General features: G+C 42.7%; 1 protein-coding gene across 1 annotated transcript in view; it reads left to right on the top strand.

The window, feature by feature from the left end:
• PGBD5 (piggyBac transposable element derived 5) overlaps positions 1 to 17,770 on the top strand; it is a 73,251-nt gene that overhangs the window by 36,144 nt on the left and 19,337 nt on the right. Inside the window, exons 3-4 of the mRNA XM_074818510.1 lie at positions 2,836 to 2,970; positions 14,317 to 14,497. Of these exons, the coding sequence (XP_074674611.1) occupies positions 2,836 to 2,970; positions 14,317 to 14,497 (316 nt within the window). The remainder of the gene's footprint in view (positions 1 to 2,835; positions 2,971 to 14,316; positions 14,498 to 17,770) is intronic.

The following is a 17,770-nucleotide window of genomic DNA, read 5'->3' as shown; positions in this document are numbered from 1 at the left end:
AATATGTGTAGGAGTCAATTAAGCCTGAAAGTAGATTTTTATCTAGGAAGATGAGAAGCAGGAAAGAATATGCCATGGGGACAGTAAGCTTACTACTGGAAAACTGGGTATTGCAGTGACAGCAAGAATGGAGAATGAGGAAGGAGCAAATACCACTTTTCTTGAGGATCTGGCAAAGAGATGAAGTTGAAATTACAGGAGGAGCAAGGAGACTGAGAATGGAGGAGGGTGAACAAACTAATAGGACTGGCCAGTGGCAATAGGGCTAACTTTTGTCATAAGAAAACCATGTCAGTGCAGAAACAACAGATTTGAAAACAAGATGGGGATCAGCTGTTCCAGAAGCAGGCACAGCCCATACAGTGCCTTGCTTGCAAAGGCCTTTACAGCTGTTGAAGCAGTGGTTGCATATGGCGAGGTGACAACACTTGTCTCCCCACCCTCTGGAGGAAGAAAGAAGAGCAAGCTCCAGGGTTTTCATTTCAGTTTCCCTGTCCACATTCCCTCGTTGCAGCAACAGCAAATCTTGCCCTACTCTTTTTCCATTTTCGTTCCCTCTTCCCAGCAGTTGGAACTGAAAGTAGGGACTTTGGTGGAGCATTAGTTGTCTTATGGAGAAATGGGAATGACTTAAACATTTGGGATGGGGGAAATGAGGGGAAGCCCTGGGCCCTAGAGGAAGGCAGGTCTGAGTGTGGACAGGGTGAAGGGGAAGATGGGGAGAGGTTTTCATTCAGATTTGCTTTCTAAATGTAAGGCTGACAGGCCTTACTGTGTCATAGAAGGCAGAAAGAGTGTGAAGGGTAAGCAGGATGCAGTAGAGTTGCTTTGAGGAGAGCTGATGCTGTGGTGCAGAGGAGAGAGCTGAGCTAATGACAGAGGGTAAAAAATGTCCTCAAGTGATGCTTATACAGCCTTTCTGCTGCTCTCCATCCTACGGTGAGGGAGATTATAACAGTTGAACCACACCACTCAGTGGAATCTGGCAGGTAAGAGGGCCTTTCCAGTAGCTCAGGAGTTCTTAACGGTGTATCCAACCCCATCCGAAGGGATATGGTCTTCCCTCTGCACAGAAGAGGCAGAAAGGCAAAAACAAATGGGGGCATGTTTAATATTTGCAAAATGCTGTCAGAATTTCCTGAGGTGGAAGTGTGAAATGCCCCAGGTGGCCTTCAGAAAGGAAGAGCAGTGTTTTGTGTGGACCTTGAGAGAGAAAGAGGCTTTTGTTTCAGTGGGGAAATGGGGCAGCTGCAGCTTTAAGAACAAATAGCTTTGTGTGCAGCTCTCCTTGCTCGCATCTGCATTTTGGTGTATAATTTGAACATTTCACAAGAGTGCTTTCAGATGGTCCTGTGAATGTTTTATGAGCCGTTAAGAAGTGGAGTGTGTATAAATGAAAGTGTGCAGCCACCACTGCCTGGGGAGGGCACGGGTGCCTATTTTGGGCTGACAGAGTGATGTTCAACAACCGTCTTGTATTCAGGAGACCAGCAGCTGCTCATCACTGATGTTTAACTGCTTACCCACCACATCTCTCCTATGAGCATCGCTCCCCGGTTTAATGCAGCTTTGTTCTTGTTTCTGCCACTGGCTGCATGCAGATGTGCACAAAAGTAGCACCCATGCAGATGTGGAAAGGTTTGGTGTGAGGGTGAGAGCCTCTGCATTGTGGATACCTGTATCTGAGTCTGTCTCCTGGAGTGGTAGTCACTGGAAAAGAATGGGCTCCTTTAGATCATAACTTTAGATCTGACTTATTTTACACGTCTTTAAAAGGGTGTGAATTACAGCCTGCTGGGTTTGCTTTCCCCTTGTGTACTAGGAGGGGAGCCGACAGTGACTTGCTCTGATTTAGATGTAGATGTCTGATTTTGGTTAGCATTCATCAGCTGAGACCTTTCAACAGAGACTTGCTAGACAACTCGCACACCATGCAGTCAGGGATGTGTATGTTCTGCACAGCTACCTGAGCTGCAAGGAGGTAGTAGTACTTTTCCGTAGGTGGGTTCTATAGTGTAAAACTTAATGACTTTGCCACAGAATTAATGGAAAGAAGTATAACAAAACAGCTATAAGGAACAGGGAACCACTTACGTCATCTGGATGCAGAATGCAGAAATTTCTTTGCTTTCACAGATTTTCATTACTTGTTCCAGTCTGCCTTGTCTTTTTCTATTTCTGCCTCTGGCCCTTTATCTTTCTGTCTCCTTTTGTCAAATTTTTCAGCTCCTGAGACAGGAGAGGCTTCCCTGAAGCTGCTGCCACTAGGAAAAATGTTTTCTGTCTCTTCACCACCTCCTTAAATGGAAGCAGAAAATATCTTTTTCTCTCTTAACTTCTCTCCCTCTTTGGTGTGTGTTTTCCTTTGCTGTAACCAAGGAATGTACCTTACAACATATTGTAGGGGATGTTTGGGTGGAAGACATTCTGCCAAACAAGATGAAGCTTGGAGAAGGAAGCTGTTAACAATCCCTCCTGCGCCCATTCCCCACCTCGTTTTGGAGGGATGTTAAACTCTAGCTGATAGTGAGAGTTAGAGGCTGCATTTTGGAGGAATGTTAAACTGTAGCTGATAGTGAGAAGTGAGAGCCATGCCTTGCAGTGTTTGAAAACCACTTGTAGAGCAGCCATCCACAATGGAGTATGCTTGGCCAGGCCTTGTTTTTTGTTGGATGGTAGCATTGAACAAAAGTGGGTTTGCTCCTTTATGAGGTGATGTGCACAAGCACAATGCAAGGATTGTTTTCCTTGGAAGAACCTAAAACACCATTTTCTTTCAGCAATCACGTACTTATCTGTTTCTTTCCCCTCTGCCTCTTTTCTTGCCAATTACAGGTACTACATGAGCCCCTGATTGACGAGGATCCTGTTTTCATTGCCACATGCACAGAGAGGGAACTGCGCAAGAGGAAAAAGAGGAAATTCAGTCTCTGGGTTCGGCAGTGCTCATCCACTGGTTTCATCTGCCAGGTGGGTTTTACCTTTTTTAGATGTCTTGATTCAGTTCCAGCAGGCCCTTGAATGTATTGCAGGACTAAAGATAACAGTCACTTCTTTTCATTGCCTTGCTGGGGGCTACAATCTGAATACAGCAGGCCTCTGACTCCTGCAGATACTAGATCTGATGGCCAGTGGCGACAAGTTCCTGATGCTCTGGTTGCTGTATGGTTTAACTGAGGGTGCCTGTCTCTAATACTGTCCATCTGGCTGCTGGCCCTAAGCTAATTAAATTGAAATAGAGTTAAAAGGTTTGTCTGCTTGTACATCCTAAGTTTATCTAGATGTCTAGGTACTGTGAATTCTGTCATTTTTAATGAGTCAGCTTCTCTCTCTAACACTGCATCTGTGAGAGCCAGCGGTGTCCAATAGTCTAAATCAGTATGGTATCAAGATGTCCATTTTTCTGTGAGAAACATATTAGCACAGTTTCCTATTACATCTCTTCACACCTCTACTTCTCTAACAAAGAAATAAAATCTGATGTGACTTCAAGGTGAGAAATGAACTTGAGTGAAAGATGTGTTAAAGCGTTTGGTTTTAGCGTTGTAAAGCATTGGGGACAACTTTTTAAATTCTCAGATTCCCCCATTGCTGATGAATTTTGAGAGCTCTTGAAAAATCCAGCTGTCTATTTTGATACCTAAAGATGAGGGGACGGATATTTTCTGATATTTCTTTTTCCCAAGAACTTCTGTGAAAATGGTGCCCTGCATGTTCCAGAGCAACAATTCGGGGGTGCAGGTAGGATGTGCATGCTGCCTGCTCAGGCTGAATGCATGTCAGAACTTCAGGGCCTGTGAAGTTGCTGCAGTTGAACATTCGTTCACAGTAAAATTTGATCCGTGAATCACCACGACTGTTTGAGTAGCTATGCAAGAGAAGAGGCTCGCTGGGAACAGGGGTTTGCATTTTCAGCAGCACTATTCACTCTATGGAGAAAATTAGGATCATACATCTTCCATCCAGGTTTTAAAGCAGTTGTTTTGTCCAATACAAAACAGATTCACCTTGTGAAGCATCCTTGGAAGATTCCGCTCTCAAGGCATTTAGAAAGCCATATGCTACACAGAGGCAGTGTCCTTCATCTCCAAGGTCAACTCCACCAGTCCCACACGCAGCTTATTACTGAAGCATAATGGGTACAGTGAGCACGAAGTTTGCTGATCTCTCTTGTGGTGCTCCCCCCAGCCAACTGCCGCCAAACTAATAAGTCTTCAGACATGCCAGAGGTTTCAGATTCTGAGCTGTAATTACGTTGCACCTCCCGTCCTGTCCATTGAGAGAGTAAACTAATGGAATGTCAAATTAAACAATAGGTGCTCAGCACCACCCTAATCCTCCTGCTCCCTTAATGAATTAGATACGCTTGACTTGCATCTGTATGACGTCCAGGATCATCTTACCAGCCGCCTTCTATTTTCATTCCATGACTTGGCTGAAATTATCATCATGCTGAAATGACTGGGTGAGAGGGACTTTAGGGAAGGGTGGAAAAAAAATATACAGGAACATGAACATTCATGCTAAAACGGAAAAACCTAGTCTGGAGAGGATGGGGATCTTCAACTATGGCATGCTTGAAATGGTGCATTCAGTTATGTGTCACACTTGCAAGGGATCTTGCAGAATCCAAAGCACTTATTTGGTGGTTGGTTGGTTTGTTTACTGTATTAAAACAGAGGTGTTTTTTTTCCTGTGTTTAACATATGGAGAGAATTGATCTAAACAAGAAGGAAATCCAATGTTTTCCCCTTTCATGTGCACACCTTCCCCTCCATCTCTTGTGAAACTGCTATCATGAAGGAAAGACTTGTTGCCTGATAGTTAAGGACTATCACCTGTCTGCTGCCAGAAAAACCTTACGCACCCACTTGGAAATATGCAGAAATTCTGTAATACTGTCTGGATGAATTCCCTCCCTCCCTCCCTCATTGTTTCCACATTATGACATCGAGGTCGATTTATTCGGGATAAAATATGACTGTAAACACTTCATAAATCAGGCTAATTCAGTTTCAAAAGTCTGAATAATATGTATCTATAAAAAGGGGAGGCAGCCCAGGCAGAAGAGGGAAGTGAGCTACATATGACTGACTGGCTTTCAGGAATGGAAGGAACCTCAAGAGGTCTGTGATGCTCCTGGACAAAAGCAAGGACCTCTAAACCTGAATCATGAGCTTGATGTTAAAAAATCTCCATTTGAGGACATCCCAGTTTTCCCAGTGATCTGCTTTTGCTACAGTGAAAAGGGTTGGTTGATTTGTTTTCGTAATGTAAAACTGATACCAGTGTTTTGAAGCCACGTGCTGAGCTACTCTGTGGACAGCTCCTGGTTGGCAGCTCACAGGGCAGTTGCTAATGTTAGGAGTTTTAGCTGTTTGACTCCCCGGATTCCTCTGCTTGTTCTCATGAACAAAAACTGAATAATTTTTTGAGGCGTGAGTAAATAGTTCTGTTTGATGGCTCATCATTTGCTTTTTTAAGCAAATGGTGTTTGGTTAAAAAAACAGCCCAATAAGCCATTCGTGGAACAGAAGTGGGATAAAAACTAAATATTGTTTGTGGATATAAGGAGGTGCATAGGCTTATATATGCATAATATAAACAATGTATATATAGTAGACTACTGTTCTGCCTTCTGTAATACAGATAACCTGACTCTGCCCTGACAGTTAAGTCTCTCTCTTAAGATGGATGCACAATTTTAGATCATATCTCTGCTTCGGAATTTCTCAAGCAAAGCATCTTGTTGCAGTGAATAGCTTTCTTGCTGAGTATCTTTTCACGGTCAGCTGGCCAAGTGGGAACATGCAGGAAGGACACATCATTCAAACAAAGTAAATATATGTCTGCAGCAGCTGGGAATGAACAAAACCTTTCAGAGGGTTAGAAGGGCCCCAGGAGAGCTGACTCTGGCAAAGTAAGCAGCAAAACTGCACTGATACTGTTGCCTTTTTCACCCATCCTTGATGCTGGACATCAAGGTGGCAGCAGCTGCTGCTGCAAGAGAGGGCTTGGGCCTTGTTGTTTCTTTCTTTCTAATTCAATGAGAACAGCAAACTTGGTTTGCAGGATCTCAGGTGTCCCTCTCTGCTCTGTCTTCTCTTTGCTTTTCTCATTTCTCTCCAATATATTTCCCTACGTACATGTTACCACTAAGACACTTTTCAAACCAATATTTTAATATCTTGATTGCAGTTTAAATGATCACAGTAGCTTAAAAGTGTTTCTTTCTTAAGAGTATTTTCTGAGTAAGTCTTCCTATTTAAATCAAAACTCTATGTCAGGTTTTATTTCTTTTTTTTCTCAAAAAGTCTGGAACACTTGCTTGTAAAAGATGTTCATAAGACTCTCTTTCATTTTAGATATAGCAACAGAGCTCATCAAAAACTGCTGAGTTCCCAAATATCTGATCAGGGCAAGTTATTTTGTCCTGGTAGGACACATAATGCTCTCTCTTTCCTTTTCTTGTGTGGCTCATAAGAAATGAGCGTGGTCCTGAGTAACTGTTACTAAGTGATGCCTAGTCCTTCTGTAGCTCCTCCTCTACAAGAAGGTTTTCTGGTCATTTTGCAGAAGGAGAAGGAAGCACAAGAAGCTGGACCCATGCACTGAACCCCACGGGGAGTCAGACAGAACAAGTTATTCCCATGGTGCTTTGTCCTGAACCACAGGCCCATGGCCCAAACATAACCCTAAAGACAGTCCCTGACCCAAAGAGCCATCAATCAACAAAATGGAAGGCAGTATGTAGATGGTTGAGAGCACTACAAAGGGACGGTCAGGCAATATTAATCACTATGATAGGCGGTAATGGAATTAGCTCATCAACCTAATTATTTGCTTAAAAAAACCTGTGATATCATGGTAGACAACAGATGACTTTATGGATGTGTGTATCTTTTCCTATTCCTTGGGATGAAATTTGTTCTCTGAGGCTATTCTGGACACTCTTCCCTTCCCACACACCCTCCCCACCCCCAACTGTATGGGCTCTGCACTTGCTTTTATTTACTGGCAGAAAATTCTTGCAAGAATGCATTTCATTTTCACTAATATCCCTGTGAAACATGTCGCTTGCTTAGATTTATGAAGTGCTTTAGATTCTTGTACTGGGACTGAATTTGAGTTTCCACCTTCTACTGCTTACCCTGAAGAAGTGGTGTGTCAGACCAGATTAAGGAAAAGGTCTGTGTCTGCAGCTTGAGTCTTCCCACGTTACTGAATGATCAGCAACTTGCACTTATAGTGGTATTTAAAGAGTGCAACCTGGATCAGGATAGCCCCTGCATGAGAGGGTAAGAAATGTCTCTCTCCCTGAAGATCAGCAGTCTCAGTGAAGGGAGATGTCTGAGGTCCCTCCACAGATCAGTGGCAGAGCTCTCAGTTGCAGCAAAAACCCCCAAACAATGTAAACATCATGCTTTTATAGTAAATGCTGTAGTTCATTCTTGATTTCAAATGGGTTAAGTACAGTCAGCTCGAATACTTCCCATAACCCTGTTGATTTTACAGAGTAAGAGCTTAAAACTGAGATGGTGCCCCAAAGAATTTATAATTTCACAATACACCACATAAGTGCATTCAGTCACTGGAAAAGGGAAGGGTAAATAAGCCTGGAGTGAGTTTTGTTTTCAAGGTCAGTGTTGCAGGAGAGTTAGCCATCTGTGGATTTGTTTAATAAAGCTGTTCAGAAACGTTGGTGTTTCAGCCCGTTTAAATTCTGTTTAGAGATTAGTCTGAGCCCTTGGGTTTCTTTCAACAGGGCCCTGATAATTTCTCTGATGCTGGAACAGTTGCATCTGGAACACACAGATGTAGCAGCTGCTTTGAGGAGGTTCTCAAGGTCAGGCTTTGGCTAGGAGGGGATCCCAGGAAATCTGATCACCTTCATTTGTCAGTCACTGGTGGCTGGAAAATCCTATCTGCTTTCTTCCTCTGGCTCCACCAGGCTCTGGCTTTTTAATGCATGTGGTTCTGTATTGTCAGCATCTGAGAATCTCAGATCTCAATTAAAAGTCAATTATCCTCTTGCTCACCAGTATTAAGTGGGAAGGTAGTTTTGCAGATGTGTGATGGGCCAGCCCCATTCATTTCTGTGGAGTTTACAATCTTACCGTGTTTCTAGATGAATGGGAAAAACAAACATCCTAATGTGACCTAATAGAAACATCTCTCTCAGAGTTTACATGAAGTCCTAGTGTCTATTTTCAGGTGGGAATGAAGATTATTTTTTAGTTCCCGTCTGTGGTGCTTGGAGTTTCTGATGATAAAACCACTTGTGCAGTTGTCTCCTTCTTGTAGCTTTTCTCACTTAGCACAACTCTGCCTGGTGTAGGAGGCTAAAAGCACCAGAGCCTCCTCTCTTCCTCACTTAATAGTCTTGCCATAGGCGTGCTCCTCGCGGATCCATGATTTTATGATTCTATTCTGTGAAAGGTATTGAAAAGCAAAAGGAAAGAGCTTTGCAGAGGTTAGCAGTGATTTCCAACCAGGCAGGAGAAGGGCAGCATGGAAAGAAGCAAACGTGGCATTGTTTGGCATCAGGGGTTGGATGCCTGGTTTCTCAGGGCAAACGCGGACAGGAATCAGTATACTGAAAAGGTATAGGAAGAACTCAATAGGAAGGTCCAAACTGCAAAGGCCTGACTCCATTTTCCAGCCCCACTTCCATTTCGTGCTGCAAAGAAGAGGGAACTGGCAGAAGGCTGAGGTGGTTGAAGCAAAGGGTTAAGCAAGGGGTCTCTGTGGCAAAGCACTGTCTGGATGTCAAGATACATTTAAGCAAGGTGACAGTAAAGAAGGATGACTGCAGAAATTGGGAGGAGAGACAGGCAGTTCTTGGGTATTTGAAAGAATAGGAAATGCTTTATCGTGGAGGTGTTACAGATAATAAGTCTTCCTGATGTAGATGTGGCTGGCCTGGGAGAAGCTGCAGAGAGAAATCTCTGGTGATTCACAGGTTGCTGGTCCACCATACAGGTGTATGTAAGATGTTGTAATGTCCTCAGTGATAAAGAAATCACATGGAAGAGGGATATCACAGAAAGGAAAACAAAGAGCTTTATTTTTAAGCCATATTGGGCTTGCATTGTCAACTCTACCAGCATCTTTCTATCAGTCTTACAAAGATCTTGCTAGAAGATTTGAAGAATGTGCAAGAAAAACAGATTTTCAGTCCTCAGCATAAAGATGTTATCTGGATCTGTGTGTTAATGCAGGTTGAAGTGATTCAAAATAAGAAGCAGAAGGAGAATAGAGGGAGACCAAGGAAAGAGCTTTGTAGGGAACCCCAAGAGCTAGCTAGGAACAGAACGGGAAGGCTGCGTGTCCCTTGCATGCATTTTCAAAGTAGCATTTAGATGAGTAGGAAGAGAATTAAGAGAGGCTCAAATAAAAAGATCCGGTCTCAGTAAGAGCACCATCAGTGGTGCCAACAGCTGCTGAGGAAGAGCTAGACCTAAGAGCTGGCTGGGAAAATGGCATTAAAGAAGCGGGGAGTATGGGCTGCAGAAGGTTTGGGGTGAGACTGAAGGGGAGGGTGTCCCAACAATGGTGGTAATGATAACAGTTAGAGATGAGGTTTAGGATACGAGGAGAAGACAGTGAGGCAAGATCTAGAGTGGTGCTAGGAATGAACAGTTGAGTATTTGGCTGTGAAGTCTATAGAAAACGAAGTTATGTTTTTGATAGCTATTTAGCATCCAAAAACTATGACATGTTCTTTGTTCTCTTGCTTTTATAACAGTGTCATCTAAAAACTTGGCTTCTGTTGTTGTTTAGGGTCTGTCCTTGTGAGGTATTTTGCACAATGTAGTCCTCAAAATTTTCCTCCTGTTTATTAATATCCTGCCCTTTTTTTTCTTCCAAATGTCATCTATTTTATTTAAGAATTGTACCCTGGGATGCTTCAATTATGTATGAATATGGAGTATTTGGGATATGATATTCACAAGTGCTTTCAATTTTCTATCTGGGCTTTGAATATGAGCCCAGTCACCAATATTTTAGTTTCTAGGATGCTCTTAAATGTGCAGTTAAGATGCAGCTTTTGTTCCTAAGCGCTTGGGTTTTTACCTTGTTTCTAGCGAGACCTTAAAAATCTTCCACGTGAATTTTCCATAGAGTAAATTGCTAGCACAGAGCAAAGAAATTCCTGTTGGCTTGTAGCACAGATGCCTACTCTGAGATCTTCCTTCCTCTGATATCACTCTCTCTAGCAGTCTATGTAGCTGAACATACTTGGTTTGAGTTTCTGAATGGCAGGTGATTGACTTGCCTCTCATCTGTCAGCATGTGAAATCTCCTGCTCAGAAATGTGATGTCTTTTCTGATTGCCTCTGTGTAGGCAAACGGTCTTTCCAGAACAGTTTGCACTGTTTTTCTTGTTTTGGAAGAGCTCAGCACAGTCTTCACCTGTACCCTGTCACTCGGGCATTCAGGTGTATTGATTGATACCTACTTTTGTGTTTGTGATGGGAGGAGGCAGAAGCAGTTGTAGGTGGAAGGAAAGATGAGCCAGAGACTGTGAAGGTCTTTTCTTACTGTCAGGCTTTCAAAGGGAAGAGACTGTAGGCTGAAGAGAGGAGGGTTTGAGGGATGAGTTATACAGTGTGAGGAGAGCTGGTATTGTGCACACAGGATTAAAACATGTTGAATTGAAAGCATCTGCAGCAGTAGGGCTGCAGTAGATAGAGAGATGGCAGAATTGAACGTGTAGCTGTCTGATAAGAAATAAATAATAGAGGGATGACTAGAGAAAGCTCCATTTCGGTTCCAGCACTACCGGATAAAGAGCTTCAGCCTGTAGTTGTCTCCTAAGACAGATGATGTCACACATTATCTCATTTGGTGTTGTAGATCGAATGGATCAGTAGCCACTAGGAAAAAGATACTCAGTAAAAGTGATCTCTGCAGATATTCAAGAAGCATTGCTTTGACTGTCACCCACAGAAGCAGAGGATGTTGCTGCTGACATCTCCATCTATTGTCCCGCAGCAGTTGTTGAGCCTGTACTTCTGACAATCTTTTGCTGTTGAAGCATATGGAAAGGGCACAAAGTTCTAATGGTGTCACAGGACAAACCAGAAGCTCTGGTGAATGGTTTAACAAACATTTGGGGGGAGCAGCTTCTGACTGTGACTGTGAAGGTCTTGCAGCCAATTTCTGGCAATTCTGTGCTTTTTCTGCAGACTGCTGACTGTTAAATACCACTTCTAATGCATTACAGAATGGGGGGGAATGCTTCAGGCTTCAGTAGGCAGGATCTTAATGATTTGAGGTAGAATGCAATAAGCTAGATGAGAGGACAGGGAGAGAGAAAATAAAGGCCATATGGGATCGTAGGCACTTGCAAGGATATTTGAAGCTATGCCTTTGCCAGTTGTCTGTACCCAGCTGCTGTTTCACAGCAGCCTTAATGCCTTCCAACATTATGCTGCCATCACCCATCTTTCCAATAGAGCTGAGCATGATAAAGCTTTGAATGATGCTTCTCCAAAACAAGAAAAATCATGCCAAGAACAAAAGCTGTGCTTGGATGGGCAAGGAAATGCCCAAGGAGAAAAAAGAGAGATATATTTAACATTGGAGGAGGAGAGAAGGAAGGTTGAGCAGTGGGTATGGATGTTTGAGTAAGGGGTACTGGTGAGGTGAACAGAGCAAGAGGGAATGGGAATCACAAGGTGGCCATTACAAGGACCCTCGAGATAGAGGGAAGCACAGTGGGAGGATGCCAGGTGCACAGCGAACACTGCTAACACAACCTATGGAGTATGTAGCATCCTAGTAGGAAAATAGTGATATCTCAGTAGACGGTTGCATGGTGGGCATGCACTTTAAAGTAGCTGCTTGCAGACCCAAACCAGCCCATGGTGAGGGACCAACTGGCTCACCGGCAGACTGTCATATCTCTGGAGGGATACTCTACAGGGAACACGAAATGAACATGGAGCAGGAGAGACTCTTGGTTGGCTGAGTCTTACTGCAGTAGGGGAGGGGAAAGTGTAGGACACTCTCCTAGACTTAGAGACTCCTGCTTTGTTTTCAGCTCAACTGCTAATCCAAGGTCAAAACTAATCTGTCTGCGTCTTTTGTCTCCAATGCCTTGTCTGTAGATTCTAAGGGCTTGATGTGTGGTCTCTGTGCTGGCATGCTAGTAACCTAATCTTAATTTTGGTGTCAATAATCATGAAATACCTTTGCTGTAAATTTGGAACAATCTGCCCTTTGTATGCATTCCACTATTAAGCTGCTCTCTTGAGCCCTGATTAATAACCTAAATGACTTACTGTAATTAGCTAGTCCTCAGCCTTAGCATTGGGGAAAGCACAAATTTGACAGCTTCCGGAAGTGAGTGGAGCTTGGTCAGCGACTCTACAAACATTCCTGCCTTTGTCCTCATCTGGAAACAGTTTCAATCAAATAAGGGAATTTTTTTTTTTTTTTAAGATAAATAATGTATATTTAAGACTTCCTTTTAGTATGTGCTGCACTTGTTTTTAGAATTAGCATGCATTCGTCCTTGCACCAGCTTTGTTCTTTAGCACACCAATTACTTCAAAATACAGATTAAGTTTCATTTCTCAAAGATTTCATACCTAACACACTCCTTTGGGGTCTGTTCCACGATGCATGAATTACTAGGGAATATTGCATTAATATGTCTAGAATACCAGTGTTGGGAAATACACCAGCTAAAATAGGGAGAAGCTGTTTAATTGAATTTCATTCCCCTCTAAGATCATTGAGATATAAATTATTGGGAGCACTACTGCAACCATGCAAGCATTTTTGTTCTATGAGCATTATATTGAACTTTCCTTTATGAAGGAGTGTCTTGATAAGAGAAACAGATGCATATACAGGAAAGCAGTGCTGCATATTCTGGATGGTTGAGGTCTCAAACAAGTTTAACAAAAGCTCGTTGTGGATACATAAGGAAACAAGGCAAAATTCCTTTTCCTTGCCCCTGAATACTGAGCAAGTTTCTCTGATGGGTAAAATTTTCTGGAATTCCTAAAAGATTTGAGTATTTCAGAGCCAAAGTCACAAAGGCAGGCCTGGGCAAATTTTTCAGAAAATTTGCATTTGTGGGTTTTTTGGTTTTGTTTTTTTTTTTTTTAAATCTTTCCAAGTTCCATGGTGTTACAGTACTGATTGAGTGACTGAGCACAGTGTTTGCTGCTTCTCATTTCTCTTTCCAGCAAGTTATTTCTGCTGACTTTTAGAACAAGGTGAAGGTTGGATATCAAGCTGATTTTAATAGATGTTCAACTTTGGTGAAAGTTATACTTGTGAAATACTGTCAGTGAAGTAAAATCAAAGGCTTGTGTACAAAGGAAGAGTTATGTGTTTTCTCCCTCTGCATGACAATGCAGAAGACTCCTCTTCTAGGGGGAATGTCAGAATGAAGCAATAGCTTTACTTCAGGGCTCTTTCAGTTAGTGGGACTGCGTTCAGTTAATTTTAGTCACGTTACTAAGGGATAAATGTTCCTGCACTCTAACACAAACATATATGTCCACCTACCGGTGATGGTGACAGCTCTCTTCAAATGCATAGTGAAGTGGACTGCACTGTAGCAGGATACACACTAAAGCTACTGCAGCCTGCTACAAATGAGCCAGGCATTTCCCTATTAACAGCAGCATATTGCGCTGTACCCTGCTTCCTGGTCCAATCTGTTTCAGTGGGTTGTCTCCACATCATGATCTAAGTAAAGGATCTAAGAATTAGCGCTGTGCCTGGAGAGTTTGATGAGGGTGTTCTGGCTGGTTGGGTATGTATGTGTATTGCTGGCTCCTCTCATTTATGGGGGTGCACATGCACTTCTGTCGCAGCCTAACGGTTGCTGCCAACAGAAATAAATCTGAACATTACTGCAGTGAAGCTAATGGGCCATTTCCTTCTGGTCATCTTCTAGTGGCCTTTCTTGAAACTGAAGTTCCCATGCTCTCCTTTTGCTGGCAGCATTAAAGCCGATGCAGATTCAGTATAACACAATCTCAGTTATGACTTGAATCTTTTCCTGCCAAGCAAACAATCTTCAAACTACACAACAGTGACAAGAACCTCAGGAAGCCCTTAAGCTGAGGCAAAGGACGCTGTATTTATTGGTAGCTGTGCCAGCTAACCTGAGGTGGTTTTAAAGCAACAGCCGCTTGAAAGGGGCTTTATATATTAGTTTATTAAAAGTATCTGCTGCCTAGATTCTCAGCTTGTCTCCAGTTGAGTTGACTAGGTATGTTCGCATTGCATCTCCTCCCTCTGGATTCCTTATAACTTTCTGACTTTTCTCCCTATTTCTCATTTAAGATTTACGTCCATCTCAAGGAAGGGAGTGGTGCTGATGGGCTGGATGCTTTGAAGAACAAACCGCAGCTCCACAGTATGGTGGCCAAAAGCCTTTGTCAGAATGCATCTGGGAAGAACTACATCATCTTCACTGGCCCAAGCATTACCAGCCTGAATCTCTTTGAAGAATTTGAGAAGCAAGGTGTGTGTTGGGTGACTCACTGGGTTTTAATGATGACAGACCTGGGTGCCCTCCTGCCACTGAATTCAAAAAACTCCCCAAAAGCTTCACTGAGATTTCAATTCTTTGTATAAATACGTTGGTCATCTCTAAGAGAAGATCTCATTCATGAAAAGGTACTATGCAGAGGACTTTCTAAATTGCTCTTTAAATCTTCCTCTTTAAATATTTTTAAAGTTCAAAATGAGGATGTAAAACCATTTTTAATAAGGGTATTTAAAGCCCTTGCTCTTGTTCTTTGCTTTAGAAACGTGAGGTCTGTTCTCCTCTATGGCCTGGGGAACTTTTCAAGGGATTTCCTAGCTGCTTGTGATTTTTCTGTTCCCATTGTGAAAGACTAGGGATGGGATGAATCCTTAAAGGTGTGCCTTAGAAGTCCTTGCTGGTTTAATATCTGTTAAAGATATGACTTCTTTAGTCGGCATTTTATGTTATTGCAAAAGCCCTAGCATGGTTCACTTTTTTTAAGGTATAAGCATGCTTTGGTAGGTGATTTTTAGTTCTGAAAGCATAATAAACTCTATACTGGCAAAAGCACACTTGCCAGCAGAATATCTATCAATATGGCAGTGTGGCTCTCCCAGCCAGTTACTTGCTAGTGCAGAGAGTAATCCCAGGACATTGTCTCTGTCCCCTCATCTTGGGTGTGGAAAAGTCATGTGTCACCATGCTTTCAGAAATGCTGAGGACTTGTGACTTAAAATTACAGGTTTCTGCGCTCTTGACAGTTATTTGTAAGTCATCTCAATGTAACTGTTGGGTTGTTCTTCAGTCAGCACGGCCTTTCAGAGTCAGTATGGTACGTACAATAGATCCTTCATAACAGCAAAACTGGAGGTTGCCATTATGAGTCATGTAGGAGGAGCCTATAGGGCCATTTCCCTTTTCAACACACCACTGACGATAGAGTTTTGGTTTTGGCATGTTTTCCATTGCAGAAAATTTAACCCACCTGGGGCATGATAGTAATGAAACGTGGCCCAAAGCAGGGGGAAAGACTGGGAATTGAGACAGTATCTTGATTCTCATTTAAAATGAGAACATCAGTGAGCTGCACCAGTGCTGTAGTGGAGCACTTCAGACTGCGCTGGCACTGAGGGCTGTCTCTGTTGAGCTGCATGCAGGACCTAGCTCCTACATTATTTTAGGTAAGCTGGGAGGTCACAGAATGCAGTGGAATACTGCCATATTCTCACAAGAGTCACGTTTCCCAAATGCTGCAAACAGCCAAATTGAAAAGAAGTCAGTCATATATGTGATTATATATCACTGGAGTTTTTCCTCTGAGCAGAGACTGTTCTTTAGTAAATTACTGTTTTCACAGCTGATTATAAGCATTACGTTTTTAAGACTACCAAAGCAATGATGCAAAATGTGGGTTCAAAAAAACATAGACCATAACCCACGTACTCCTAGTACCTGAGATGTGTCAGGTTTAAATGTAAAGACTGACAGACAAAAACTTGACTGCTGAGTTGCACCCTTTATGCTTAGCTAGGGAAGGATAAAGACAATACGGCATGACCCAAATGGTCTGTAACCCTGGTGAAAAAGGTGCATGGCTCCTAAACCAGCTGAGTGTTTTATTACTTACAGATAGTTCAAATTGTTCACAGGGGTGAATTATTCATGGGCTTTACACTGAACAGATCATTCAAATTAACAGTTTCTAGCAGGTAGCAAATTCAGTAATGTCTTTTTAAAGCATGTAATTTTTACTTACTAACTGATCAAATATGCTAATGCTCTACTGAGATTTCAGTTTGGTTCATGATTTGTTATATGGCTTCATGAGACTTTTTATGATATTTGACAGCTGCTTCCAAAATTAAATTTCAGGTCTGGTACATGCTATCACCTTCCTAGGGGTGAAGATGTGGGGTGGGTGGGGGGCAGACACTAAGATAGCATGTTTATTGGCTTTGCAAAATAGTGTGGCACTCCTATAGAAAGAAGTTCATGGGGAGACCATGGAAGTGTTTCTGTTTAATAAGGCCATGGGATTGTCTGCATTTGCCATAAGTTACTAGGGCCTAGCTCAGAGGTTTTGCAGGGGAGTGTTGAACTGGAAGAACTATGAGACACTGGGAGAGGTGAGATGCTAGAAATGTCAGGCAGTGGAGAAGTCAGGAAGAGCCCTGAAGGAGACGGTGTTTACTGACTCTACTGCAAAGCAGCTAATGTATTGCCAGCACCTGCTGGGATCTTACTGCATTGACAGTACGTCTGGGGAGAGGCAGGCAGAGAAGCCTGGACTCAGCAGAGATCTCTCCTAATGTATCACACAGTCACCCTCAGCAACGACCTTAATGCTTGTTTTTGGTTTGTGGCTTAGCCAACTAAATCTGAACAGGACCACTCCATGACCAAGAAGTGTCATGAGAGCCTGTTGAAAGACATTTATGCTCAGGTGCTCATGACAATCCAAGGCCCATTCTTAAACTGACAAATTTAATTTTCTTGTTGAAGAAAATTTAGTTTATGGGCTAGAAGAAGGATCAGTGGTAGAAAGATCCCATTGAGAACTGAAAACGAAAACAAATCGGTATTTCTCTTAATTGCTTTATGTGGTTTGGGTTTGGGTTTTTTTTGTGACTATCAACAGAGAAATAGGGGAAGATTTAAATAAGCTAATGCTTAGAAACTGTAAACTTTTGGGGAACCTAAACTGACATTTAAGGGAACTAAAGGAAATTCTGGAAAATCTAGAGAGAGGCACCCACTAAAAATGTATTAGTTTCTCTCAAAATTCTTGATGAAACAGACCTGGGTTCTTGGTAGCCAGTGAGTTGAACGTGAGTCAGCAGTGTGCCCTGGCAGAAAAGATGGTCAGCACTACCCTGGGCTGTGTTAACAGGAGTATATCCTGTGGATTGAGGGAGGTGATTATTGCCTCCTACGCAGCACAGTTTTGGACAACACACTCTCCGGTACAAGAAAGGCATTGATAAACTGGAGTAAGTTCAGCAGAGGGCTGCCAGCCTGACCAGGGTCTGGACCACATGCTCTGCTATGGGGAGGGAACTGTGCTTGTTCAGCCTGAGTAGAGGAGACTTCAGGGGGACTCAGCAACAGCCTTCTGCTACCCTAAGGAGCTTATCAAGAGGATGGAGCTGGCTCTTATTGGTGGTGCATCATGGAAGAACGAAAAAAAATTGACGTAAGCTGAAACAAAAGAAGTAGTTCAAACTAGATGTAAGGTTTTTCCTGAGGGCAGTGGAGCAGGATGCCCAG

Source organism: Strix aluco, chromosome 3 (genome assembly GCF_031877795.1).
Source record: "Strix aluco isolate bStrAlu1 chromosome 3, bStrAlu1.hap1, whole genome shotgun sequence".
Classification (NCBI taxonomy): domain Eukaryota; kingdom Metazoa; phylum Chordata; class Aves; order Strigiformes; family Strigidae; genus Strix; species Strix aluco.
This window is presented reverse-complemented; position numbering and strand designations above follow the sequence as displayed.